General features: G+C 43.3%; 1 protein-coding gene across 2 annotated transcripts in view; it reads right to left on the reverse strand.

The window, feature by feature from the left end:
• FSHR (follicle stimulating hormone receptor) overlaps nucleotides 1-12,891 on the reverse strand; it is a 192,058-nt gene that overhangs the window by 54,889 nt on the left and 124,278 nt on the right. For both annotated transcript variants that reach the window (XM_010855898.1, XM_010855900.1), the window contains exon 4: nucleotides 10,664-10,738. In XM_010855898.1, the coding sequence (XP_010854200.1) occupies nucleotides 10,664-10,738 (75 nt within the window). The remainder of the gene's footprint in view (nucleotides 1-10,663; nucleotides 10,739-12,891) is intronic.

Below are 12,891 nucleotides of genomic sequence, written 5' to 3' on the forward strand. Positions count from 1 at the left end.
TTGTGATCCCTGTGTCCCGCCCACCGTGCGCCCCCCGTGCTGCCAGCAGTGATCTGTCCAGTTAGCGGTGCTCGCACTGTTTGCTCTTTCAGACTTTCAAGGCAACTCTGCACCTTGTCTCATCTTCCCCCTTCCTTTCTCTCCTTACAGCCTTTTGAAGGAGATGGGCTGTCCTTTTCCTCTCTGTTTTGCATGAGGCTCTGAAAGGTCTTGTTACTTGCTTACACAAATAGGACCATGGCTGAAGACTGGGCGTGCAGCTCTCCTGTGGAGAGAAGAGATTTTCCTTTGTGTATTGCTGAGTGAATCTGTGCCTGGGTGGCTCCTTGACCAGAGAGAGCATAGTGGGTGAGCTTTGTGAGGGAGGCCTGCTAATTTCTTCCCTGGCACATCTCCCAAACACCCTGCTCCCTCTTCTCAGCACTTCTATCTTTGAGTACCAAACTGATGGAGGAGGAGCTCACTCCCTGTTGAACTAGACATTATTTGCAGGTTGTTTGCTGTGGGTGAGCTGATGATTAAACTGCAGCAGAACACTTTTGTAATGTCTGCTGAAAATGAAAATATTCTTCCTTAAAGCGTCTGTCAGTGCAGTGTTCACACTCTGCAAGGCCCCAAGATATTTCTCTAAAAACAGCAGTTGCTTCTCTTCTACTACCCAGACAGATTCAAACCCAGGCCCACATTTTCATCAAGGACCTACTGTGTGTGGACCCTGCCCTCTGTGGAGATAAGCTGCACACAGTCGTTCTGAATTAGAGCTCAACTGAATCAGTGATGACCTCTCCTGCAACGTATTGCTCCCTGATCTTGAACCAGCTGATCTGGCTGGCTGAGGTGCCCCGGGAATGCATTTCTCCTATAGCCATGCCCACAGGAAGACAATATCTTCCCAGATGGACAGGCCAAGGGTTTGGGAGCAGCAGAGCCATCAGGCCTGTGTTCTTAGCTCACAGCCTAAGAGCACACACTGTGAAAGCCAAAGAGGATGAGATGAATGAGGGCAGCAAGAACATATGGGTCCCTCAACAAGCGTTACAGAGTGAGCTGGGAACCAGGTGTGTGAGAACTGGATCACAGCCAGGATTCTCTAAAAGGACAACTAAGTAGCTGAGCGCCTTGTTTTTGGTGCCATTCACTGGATTACAGCCATGAAGACAACCTAGTCCCCATCCTGGAGGAGCACAGAGTCAGGTCACCAGAGTAGACTGCATGGTGCCCTCCCTCTTTCATTATCCTGCCTGCCCCTGTTGTCCACGGTAGAGCCCAGCCTCGTCTGACCCATCTCTGCTTCCCTGGGACTGCCTCATCTCTGCAGAGAAGGTAGCCGGCAGTTCTTGTGTTAGCTCCAACACCTTAACATGTGGCCTCTCCTGGGGATAACTGTAAATCTACAATGGTCTGGAAGGACCAAGATAGCCTTTAAACCTCCCAACATTGAGGCTGCAATGGTGGAAGAAGAGGCGGCAGTTTATTTTCCACAGAAATGGGGCTTCACTTGATGCTATTCAGATTCTCACTGGCTAAGCTGTCCCTCTTTCTGTCTGTGCCTGGGGCCAGCCCTCCTCCCAGGCCAGCTCCAATGGCTGCTGGATGCTGTTTGCCTCTTAAGCCTGACCCCACATCCAGTGCCTCTCAGGCTCCTCTGAGGCCAGCTGGGCTCATTTGTGAGGGGCCGAAGTGACAGGGCTCATTCTGCAATTCTCCTTTAGCTTAAGAAGTTGAGTTTTCTGTACTTAAGACTAATTTACAACTGGTTTATGTTTTTGATGCATCTGAAGGACCTCAGCATTTAGAAGGTCTCTTTGAATCCTGGTGAAGAGGAGCCTGATCTGGGAAACAAGAGTGGTCTGCAGGAGGCTGGATTTTCCTATCTTTTAGAGGGGCTTTCTCCTTCCATACAGGACCCTTTGTGTTGGTCTGAATATGCTGAACTCAGGACAGATAGTGATGCTGGGATCTCCAGATTCTTGAAGTCACAGTTATACACCAAGCACTTGAGGAAAGGAAGAGGTCTTGGAGGACATAAAACTAATTTCCCTCTTTCATATGCTTTCATATTCTTGAAGCATATTTTATTATTTACATTTTGCAGATGAGGAAACTGAAACTTGAAAAGATCAGTCCATCACTGTGGGGGTGGGGGGAAGTAGGGGTAATACTCGCAATGAGGAAAGGGGTCAGGGCTGACTTCACGCAGCTCATCTGGGACCTGTTTCTCTCTGAACCCCCTCTGGACTTGTCTTCACATCTGATTTCTGATGATGGCAGAGACAGGTCTTATTTCAAAATTAATGAGGTGAGGAAATACCTACCTCATAAGAAAGTATATCCTGTGAAAATGTAATCTAGAGACTGCAAGTGGATGGAATAGATGGTTAGTTATGTGCTATTTGAGTAGATCCTGTTGGAATTTCCCTCTCAGAAGCCCCCATGGCCAAGAATCTATCATGATTGATTCTTGGGTTTCACATTGCCTTTTCTAGGCTCCTTTTTAAAATATATGCCACCTCCTTTGGAAAGAATAATATCAAGATCTGAACATACTGATGTGAATTGATAGATGCCATGACTGTCATGATGGAGAAGTTCTGGACTTCTTGCAGGAGAAATTACTGAGCAGGTCAGAGGAAGGAAGAGGGGAGGTGAGCATGAAAACATCACCATCATTACAATTGTGCCCTGAGACGAGAGGAGGTTCTTGCTTTCCTGGGGCTGATGTGCCCAGGCTGAAATCTCATCCTGAACCTCAGTGGTCCACAAGGAAAATCTTGCTGTCTTTCCCTGGAGTTGACAATATCAGGAAAAATGGCTCTGCTAGACAGATTACTGATAAAAGAAACAACTGTATAATTTCCATTGTGCCCAAATATCCCTGTAGTCATGACAACATCCTTAGAGACTTACAGCACTGACAGATGGGGAGATGGCTAGTTTCTTCCCAATAATCACAGCTACCACGTAAGATGAATTCTGGCCTGGCTGAATTCTTGAGGGGTGCTGACTGCAGGGTGATTCTGTGTGGGGGGTCACTCAGGAAAGGGAGGCTTTGAGGGTTACTAGAAGTGAGTGGGTAAAAATCACTAGTCACTTGGGTCCTTGTCTGACCTGGAGGGAAATAATATGGTGGTGGTTCTGTTTTAGAAATGTGTCCCCTGTCCCCCACTGAACCAAGACTTTATATTCCTCCAGGGGCCATTATTACTGTACCCCTGGATTATGGCCACTGGCCCTGAGCAGTTCTCCCTTGAGTATATATCTATACCCTGCTCCCCATCAAGCTACAGTCCAAATCATTGTCAACCTGTCATTCTACTGAAGAAGCTCTTCTTTAAAAAATTGTAGTTGATTTATGTTATGTTAGCTTCAGGTGTATACAGCAAAGTGACTCAATTGTACACACACACACACACACATTCTTCTTTTCCTAATGTATAGATTATTACAAAATATTGAGTATAGTCCTCTGTGTTATACAGTTGGTCCTTGTTGGTAAGACTGTCTTGTAACTTATCCTTCTACTACTCTGTTGAAGCTTAAGCTCTTTGCCTTAATTTAGTTTTCCAATCTTCCAGAGCCAGTCCATCTTCATGTAGTCAAACTCCTCAGCATATGCCTTCTTTTTAGTTGAGACTCAGTATCTCCCCATCCTCTGCCTACTCCATGATGCTTTTTTGTTCTATGGGTTTGATCCCCTCTTTCTTTCACAGAAAATTCCTTCTTTTTTGTCTTTCTAAATTTTATTAATTCTCCAAGTTGCAGCTAAATTCTACCCACCTCCCAAGAAGCTTTTCTTTACTAGCCCAGCCAAGGCATTGAATCAGTCCTCTTATCTACGGCCAGTGCCACACAGCTTGGCAGATGTGTTATTCTCAGGGCTTAATGAATGAAAATAGCCTTTTCTTCCTCAAAGGTTGAGACTTTGTGTTGAGAGCTGTCCATTGATGTCGCCTGGATCTCTCCCAAGTCACCCTCTTTATCCTTTCTAGACCACCCTTGCTAAACCATAACTCTACTTTCTCTGCTTTTCTTCACATCACTGTTACCACCTGACATCCAGCATTGTCTCTTCAATTAGAATATAAGCTCCATAAGGGCAGAGGCATCATCTGTATTGTCATCTTTTTTATGCCCAAGAAGTAGCCACAACAAAGCCTAGGATATAATAAGGCCTCAGTAAATGATTGTTGAAGGGTTGACTGAATGAATGAGTTCTCACTGACTGGCTAATTCACATTCAAAACGCTGGACGAGAAATGGGAAGGCCCTGATCCTTTCCATTGTGCAGGAACTTTGAAAAATTAACCCTGACACGGCTCTTTTCCCACCACCACAGAGAACTAAACATTGCTGAACATCAAAATTATCAGAATAGCCCAGTCCACAGGGACATTGCACATTCCTATCAGAAGAGCTCTGTACCCAGGGAGTACAGGCAAGGCCAGCTGAATTCTGTTAAATGCTTGTATTTGTACTGCTCTCCTTGGATTGTTGTGAGGTTCAAATGCAATGAAGTATGATAAAAAGAGCTAAATTATAAATCAACATAAAAATAGGAAACATTATCCAAGCAGTTTGTGGTTGGGGATGGCATGGTATTGTGGGCCAAAAATTCCATGAACAGGGGAGTCTGGAGGGCTACAGGCCATGCGGTCACAAAGAGTCAGGCGTTACTGAGTGTGCATGTGCACGCGTGTGCACACACATACACACGCAGTGTTGGGAATTAACAAAGAAGGGGTTAAGATCACGCAGGATTATTTAATTTTGCTTGTTCAGAGGGAACTTTTTGGATTTGTCAGGAGTTTGGTGAGAAGGATGCCTTTTTCCTTTGAGAAACACAAATGGTATGTTTTCATGTTTGAACGCTGGTCAGTGGATTCTGTCTATAAGAAGCAGTTAAAGATGCCTTCCAAACCTTAGAAATATTGAAAGAGAGAAACAATATAACCACCAGCAACACATCATCATCATCATCATCATCATCAAATTAATCCTTGCAAGACTCTCAGAGATAGGTATTCTTTTTTTTTTTTTTTTAAAGGAGAAGAGAGAACTGAGGTACATAGAGGTGGAGTCCCTTACACAGACTCCCTTAGCTAGTCAATGACAGGGTCAGGAATTTAATAAGAATTGCTACTGTTTACTGAGAAGGCTGAGCACCTAAGAATTGATGTTTTCCAACTGTGGTGCTGGAGAAGACTCTTGAGAGTCCCTTGGACAGCCAGGAGATCAAACAAGTCAACCCTAAGGGAAATCAACCCTGAATATTCATTGGAAGGACTGATACTGAAGCTGAAACTCCAATACTTTGACCACCTGATGTGAAGAGCCAGCTCTTTGGAAAAGACCGTGATGCTAGGAAAGACTGAGGGCAGGAGGAGAAGGGACAACAGAGGATAAGATGGTTGGATGGCATCATCGTCTCAATGGACAGACTTCGAGCAAACTCCAGGAGATAGTGAAGGACAGGGAAGCCTGGCGTGCTGCACTCCATGGGGGTCAGTCACAACTGAGTAACTGAACAGCAACATACTGAGAATTTTCTAAATGTCGGTCATTCTTCTCAGTACTTCATTCAATACGATGCTAGGAGACAGGCAACGTTATCCCTCATTTACAGAAAGGAAAACAGACCTAGGGTTGTTAAGCTGATTACCCAAGGTCACACAACTAAGAAGGGCAGGAGCCGAGACCTGAGCCCAAGCAGGGGGCCCTGGAGCCTCTGCTTCCCCACTACTCTGTGCCACTCTTGGGTCCCTGGTCTCTGTTGCAATGTCCAGCAAATGGCTTAACTTTAATAGTCCAAGAAGCTACTTTCATCACTCCTACCAAAACAAATGAAAGAGAGGAAAGCAGAAAAGAGGGAGAGAGACTTAGGGGAGGGGTGGGGAAGAAACATCTGGAATCGCTAAGGTGAGTTGCAGTGAAGACTCTGCTGGAATCATCTTTGGCTGGAGGAAGCAGATGGCATAGCTGCCCTTAACAGCCTCCTAAGAAGCTCTAACAGGTCCCCATGTGAAAGGAAGATGGCTGTCAGTTGCGGGTGGAGGCCCACCCAGCTGTGTAAAAGGTTTGTTAAGATGAAATTATGGTTTACTGAGTAGCAAAGAGCAACAACCAGCTGCCTGAGAATTATGCCGACAGGATGCAAAGGCAAGAGAATATTGTGTAAACCTTATTTACAGATCAATAGATAATCTTTCATACACAAAAGGTCAGCTCCATGAAGGCAGAGCAGTAAAGAAAGAAATATTGCTCGTAAATACAATATTGACTTGAAAAAATCCACCCAGATGAATCCTTTGATATATACTCTTCTAGTCAAACTACATTTCTTTATTCATGAATTTTTTTCTTCCCCTAACCATTTCAGGTTCCGTAGTGAAGTATAAAGGGAGTAATGAAGAAGACTGATTTCTAGTTATTTTGAATTCTGTGCCATCAAATGATCGGTATAGAGTGGAATCAAGTTTGAGAATTTCAGAGCAACATTTCTAAGTGTGTGTATGCAGCATTTAGTGTTCTGAAGTCAAATGACAACTCGCCCCTACTCTTTGTAGTTTCCTGCTTTGCTGACTGTGTTGATAAACATTTATCCTGGCTTAAGGAAATAAACAACTACTCCATCCTGCTGGTCCTCTCTGGATCCCTTCATCCATTTTATGTTTCTTTTTTGCCTTGAAGCAAGTAGTTCATCATTCCCCAAAATACCTGAAATCATTGCCACCCACCCTTACTTGGCTGCTGGATTGCAAAGCTATTCAGGACCACTGCCCAGACACAAATAAGTGTGGGAGAAGAGGGGAACTTGACTGGGCTTTGTTTCCGTGACATAATTAGGTTAGAGGACCACCTCTAAATTTGGGTGATTCCTCTCAGCAATTTAAAAAATATTTTCAAAGGACCACAGTCTGAAAAGCCTGAATGATGCTTTGCTGGTAGTGTTTTTGGAATGCAGAGCTGCTCTAGTTCTCAGGATCACCTTGGGCTGCAACCGGGAGCAATGTGCAGCTGAGAAAAGTCTGCCCTGGGCAATAAGTCCAAAGGCTTGAGAGGGACAGCTGTTCATTCCAACTTCCTGATGGGGATCAGCATGGCAGTGGTTGTGAAAGAACTTTATACTCTGAGGAATTATGTGAGTATATATACTTTTCAGAGCCATCCAGGAGGATCATTTGACAGTGACACAATTCCTCTAAACTAAGTACAAGTTCTTTTCTTTTTCCAGTTAGAAAGCATGTTTTAGATACTCTGAGAATGATAACCTCCTCTCATGAACAGATGTGGCTGGAATCGGTCACCTCCAGTTTTGTCTGGACTTGACAGGGTAGTCGGGTAAGACTGAGGATTACTTAACACCTCAAAGTGAGAAAAGGATACAAAGAGGAGTCTGGACTTAATGACAGACGGCAGAGGTTTCAGCTCTTCCAGAGTCAAAGTCAGAGCTTCATCCTCTCTGTTCTGCCAGAGTTCCCCCTTCAGTCTAGGGCCATGCCTTCCACACATACACACTCCTAAGTTCCTCTCTTGCCCTTACTCCCTAGAAACAGGGCTGAGGGTTTCTTGCTAATAAGAATGAATGGCGCTGGCCACAAAGTACAGGTTAATATTAAACGCTGGAGCTCTTAACTTTGCAATGACTCCCCATCCCTTGGATTTTCCCAGTTCCCCATTCGCAGACCTGCTATTATCATCATGGGCTGTGACATGTGTGTGTATGAGAGGGTTGTTTCTTCCTGAATCTCTGCTCTGCAGGGTGCTTCTCATGAGCCACATGTGACAGTCTGTGAATAGGGGTGTCCCTTTGCATATCCCACCACTCCCTGGTGGCTCAGAGGTTAAAGCGTCTGTCTGGAATGTGGGAGACCCGGGTTCGATCCCTGGGTCTGGAAGATCCAGGGAAGATCCCCTGGAGAAGGAAATGGCAACCCACTCCAGTACTCTTGCCTGGAGAATCCAATGGAGGGAGGAGCCTGGTAGGCTACTGTCCATGGGGTCGCAAAGAGTCGGACATGACTGAGCGAGTTCACTTTCACTTTCACTTTTCATATCCCAGCTCTCTTTTGTTCTGCTGTATTGAAGGCTCTGTGGTCACCCCTATTCCACTCAATTTTTCTAAGAGGAAGGAGAGAGGAGAAAGGGAGGGATAGAAATTGGGAGGGAGAGAAAAAAAGAAGGAATGAAGGAAACCACCTGGGTAATAGGCACTAATAATTTTATATTTATATAGTTATTTATGGTTTATATGCTAAAAACAATTTGTAAAATGTTTTTACAGGCATAATCTTATTTAGTTTTTATAACCACCCAATTTATAGATAAACTGAGGTTTAGAGAAGGTAAAGTTTATCTAGCTAATAAATAACAGCATCCTATCTGGAACCCAGTCCTTCTGATGTCATGTATTAGTTTTTTTTTTTTTTTCTTTTCTATACTGCTCCATTAAATGTAAAGGCATGTCCCAAAGTTCTTTTTTGTTGAATCCATGCTAAGCACCCTAGGTGAAAGCTGAAGGTCTTAGTAATCACCATAACTCTCTATTAAACCCTTTCTGGACTTTTTTTGAGGTTAGACTTATAGACTTTGGTTGGCCAGAAATAACCATCCTACAAATACCTAGTACATTTATTAATGTTTTTGTAGTTAACAGTATATTTTCATACGTGAACCTCACTTGAAAGTCCTATAAGCTATGCACATCTCAGAGGTCTAGTGATTGGCCCAAGAATGAATGGTGGAGTCAGGATGAGGCTCTAGATTTTTTTTATCCTAAGGCCTATGCCTTTTCTGTTACCTCGGATTTCCTCCACTGTGGCGTACCTAACCTGTGTTAGATTCTGCAGAGTATAGCAAAGTCCATTTAAAGAGCCAGGACTCCTGAGTTGCTCATAGTGCTGACCTCTCAGCATGACTGAATACATAACTTGTGAGGTGTAGGGATCTCTGTTCAAAACTGTTAAAGCATTTCAAGATGGTGACAGCAGAGTATTAAACCTGGAATGAGGCCCTCTGAGTGTGGGACCCTTTTGAGCATGGAGCCCTGTTAGAATGCCAGTGAAGGTGGTCCTGCCTGACATGACTCAGGAGTGGAAGACTTTGTTTCTTTCTCAGATTGTTTCTGGGGCTCCTATCACAGAGCTGAAATCCCAGGTCATATGGACTTTGTTCTGTTAAATCTTTTATTCCCTCCATCAGAGAGCTAAGCCACAATGTTCCTTATTATATTAATTGCTAACTCCAGTTCTCATAGATCAACAGTTAGGGACAGTCAAGATATCACTAGTAGCTAATGTTTATTGAACATTTATTATGTCACAGGCACCATGCAAAACATTTTATGTGCTTTGAATTGATTGCAAGTGTAAGTGTTAGTCACTCAGTCATGTCCGAGTCTTGCTTGACTGTAGTCTTCCAGGCTCCTCTGTCCATGAAATTATCCGGAAAAGAATACTTGAGTGATTCCCATCTTTATCCTTCCCTGTATCACTACACCTTGTCTTGGTGACTTTGCAGCTTTTCACATCAATTAGTGGATTCTATTTCTCCACCTCTTAAATCTGGGTTGGTCCCAAGAATGATAAAATGCAACAGAGGAAATGGTGTGTAAATTCAGGGTTTAAGTCTCAAGAGGCTTACAAGCTTACTCTTTCTTTTGGAACCCCAGGTCTGCTGTGAGAACAAGCCTGTGTGAGTTGGCTAGAAATGAATACCACTTGTTGGAGAGCTGTCATCCCAAACCGAGACTATCCAGGGCAGCCAGCACCCACTTCACCTGCCAGCTAAGTTCAGATACATGAGTGAGCTAAGCTGAGGTCAGGCCAACAGAGTCCAGCTCGGCCGATGGATTTCACTGATCAACTCACAAATAGGTAAGAAATGATACATCATTTTTGCTTACAAACTGTCTTTTGGAGGTAAGTAAGTATGCATTCTTATTAAATTAATAGATAACAGACACACATCCATTATTATTTCCAAGGAAACAAGCTTTGAGAGGTTATATTCATGCCTGTGATCAGTAGTTAATAAATGGTTCTGTAAAGTGTGACTCTATAGGTCAAGTTCTTATCTGTTATTTTGCAGGGTCCCATTGTAGCACTCAGGGTTCTGTCAAGCCCTTAGCTAATTTGAAAGCTGAGTGGAAGAAGCAATGTTTTTGCAGATAGAGTCAGGCCCAAGGGATGGAGCTCAAACACCAAGAATCTCTCTGCTGATAAAAATACCATGTCTATTATTAACCAAAACTTTAATATAAAACATTGTAATCCATCAAAGGAAAAAATGCTTACACGCAGAACAGGAGAGATGATGCCTTTGAGGTCAAGGTCACAAGCTAAATGCTAGCAGAAATTTTGGCTGTATCTCATTAACACTAAATTATGACTGAGTTCTGCAAGAGGTCTGTGTGACAATCCCATTAATGCAAATGGCATTCCTTATGATGTCTGCTTTTGTAAATGAAAATCAAATGCAATTATGTCAGTGGAATTTACTCATTAAGCTAAACTAAAACCCACCAGCAAGTGTCTCCTCACTTCCTTTTCTGCCCCATATCTTTGATTACAAGCCGTTGCTCCCCAGAGTTGCAAATGGATATTTTGCTAAAATACGAGTACACAATTTGATGATAGAAGGGGCACCAGAATACAGAAGTTCTTACAGATATCGGAGGTTGGGAAGGTTCTGGAAGGCATCAGGGTCGATGTATAGCAGGTTGTTGGCCTTTTCAATTCTACTGTGAAAGAGAAAAGAACGTGCACATGACCTTACTGGTAAGGAGTGCTATGGTATTTTTCATTATTATGCGAAGAGTATGTTAATCAGTTATTCACCCTTTGTCCATCCATCATTTCCACAAAGATTGAGCATGCATGTGGTGTCTTTTACTATACTAACCTGTGCAAACAAAATATTAACCCTGTCTTATGTAACTGTCATCACTGAAGTCTTCCTGGAATCCATTCATCAGAGACAAACAAAGCACAGCTGGGTGAGTCATTTCACCCTGAACTCAGTTGAGTGTTTAACCAGTAAGGATCTCCCAGGGTCTGAGGAAGGCAGGGATGAGGCTAATGGGGGAAATGATGTTTTTTTTCTGACTGGGAGACGAGAGAAGGGGATGGACAGCAACAAAGAGGGTGAAGAGTCAAAGGAGATTGGAGAAAAGTAAAGTGAAAGGTCAAAGGAAAATGAAGATTAGGGGATAAGCAGTGAACATCTCTGGCTTTCACGGTGCAGTCCCGGCAGACAGCAGGTGGCAAAGTGCCAGTGAGTCCCTCATGCTGGAATGGAGGCTGCTCTCTCACAGCTCATGGGAAGTGATGGCTTCTGCCCTGGGCTGACCTGCGCCACGTCCTGATCAATAGTCTGGAGGTGGGCATGTTCACATTTGGATTCCGACAGAGAGAGGCTGCCCTTTCCTCATCTGGCGGGATCAATGTATATTTGCAGAGATGCTCTGTGTTAATTACTTCCTCCCTATTTCATTAGCTTTAATGTTGCAGTAACCTGTAGCTACGCAGATCCAAGTACCAGGTAATTAATCATTTTAAATACAGGCAGTGTTACATGGAGGTGAGCACTCTCCATGTGGGGGAGAGATGAAAGAGCCATCCCATTAGCTCCACTGCCCTTGAGCTGCACAGAGGGACATCTACTTGACCTTGCGCAGAGGGCTGGCTGCCCTTTGGTTCGCTTCTCTGATACTCTCTGTGGGTTCTGAGACCCTGGTCAGATCTCTCTTCCCAGCTAGGGTAAGGAGAGGCCAAGCAGAGAGAGAGGGAAGGCATCAGTTGCAGAGGCTTAATGACAGTGAAGAAGAATGAGAGTGGGAGGTAGAAAAGGAAAGGGAGGGCAGAGTCTGTCATAATGGACAGACTGTCATTCCTAAACAAATTCATATATATGTATGTATGCGTATATCAATTATGCATGTGTGTATATATGCTTGGCAAATGCTAAGAAGTTTTTAAAAAGATACAAAAGAGTCAAGGGATTTATGTTCAAGTCCTTAGCCTGCTGTGGATTTGGCTGGGTGACTAGACAAGCTTCACAACTTCTCTCTGTCTTTCATTCCTCATCTGTAAAATTAGGAAAGTGGTTCAGTGGCTTTCCTAACTGTGTTCTCTGAGAATTTTGTAAGATATTCGTCAGTGCTTCACAGAGGAACCTTTGCAATGACACTAGTTGAGAAACTCTTAATACAATATCCTTCTTGGAGATTCCAAGTTCATGTGTGCATATTACAGACTCTGAGTTTTCCTACAGTAGGTGAGTCTGTCCAACTTATTTGACCATAGAATCTTTTTCCTTTTTTGTAATGATAATTTTCTGTTTAATGATACACAGAATACACTTTGGAAAAATTTGGACCTGTCTCCAAAGTCTCATCTGGCTTTGATAATTTATAGTAACTTTAGACTGGTATGCAACAGAGGTGTATCTGTGTGAGTACTGGCATGTATATAAAACTAGAATGTCAACAAGAGAAAATACATTTGGTTGGAGTAGTAAAGAAGCCAAGGATTGTTATGATAACTTACTGGTATGCCAGTTTATGTGTTAGATCTACATAACATTTATCATCTCATTTGTTCATCACAGTGATCCTATGAGGCATGCAATTTTATTATTCCCACTTTACAGAAAGAAAGCTAAGTCTTAGCATGATTTTGCATCTTGACCAAGGTTCCATGGTGAGTATGTGGCATAGGCTAGCAGTCAAACTAAGACTGCCCATCTTCAACTACCTCATGAGGAATTTATTTTGGGCTTTGACTGTGAAACAAATTTGAATGAGAGGATGAGCTGGAAGTATTACTATGTGCAGTCACAGAGCTAGGTTCTTGAGTTTACTATGCAAAAAAACCCTGAGAAGGAAGAAGCAGA

The sequence above is a fragment of the Bison bison genome, unplaced genomic scaffold (genome assembly GCF_000754665.1).
Source record: "Bison bison bison isolate TAMUID 2011002044 unplaced genomic scaffold, Bison_UMD1.0 scf7180017864370, whole genome shotgun sequence".
Lineage (NCBI taxonomy): Eukaryota > Metazoa > Chordata > Mammalia > Artiodactyla > Bovidae > Bison > Bison bison.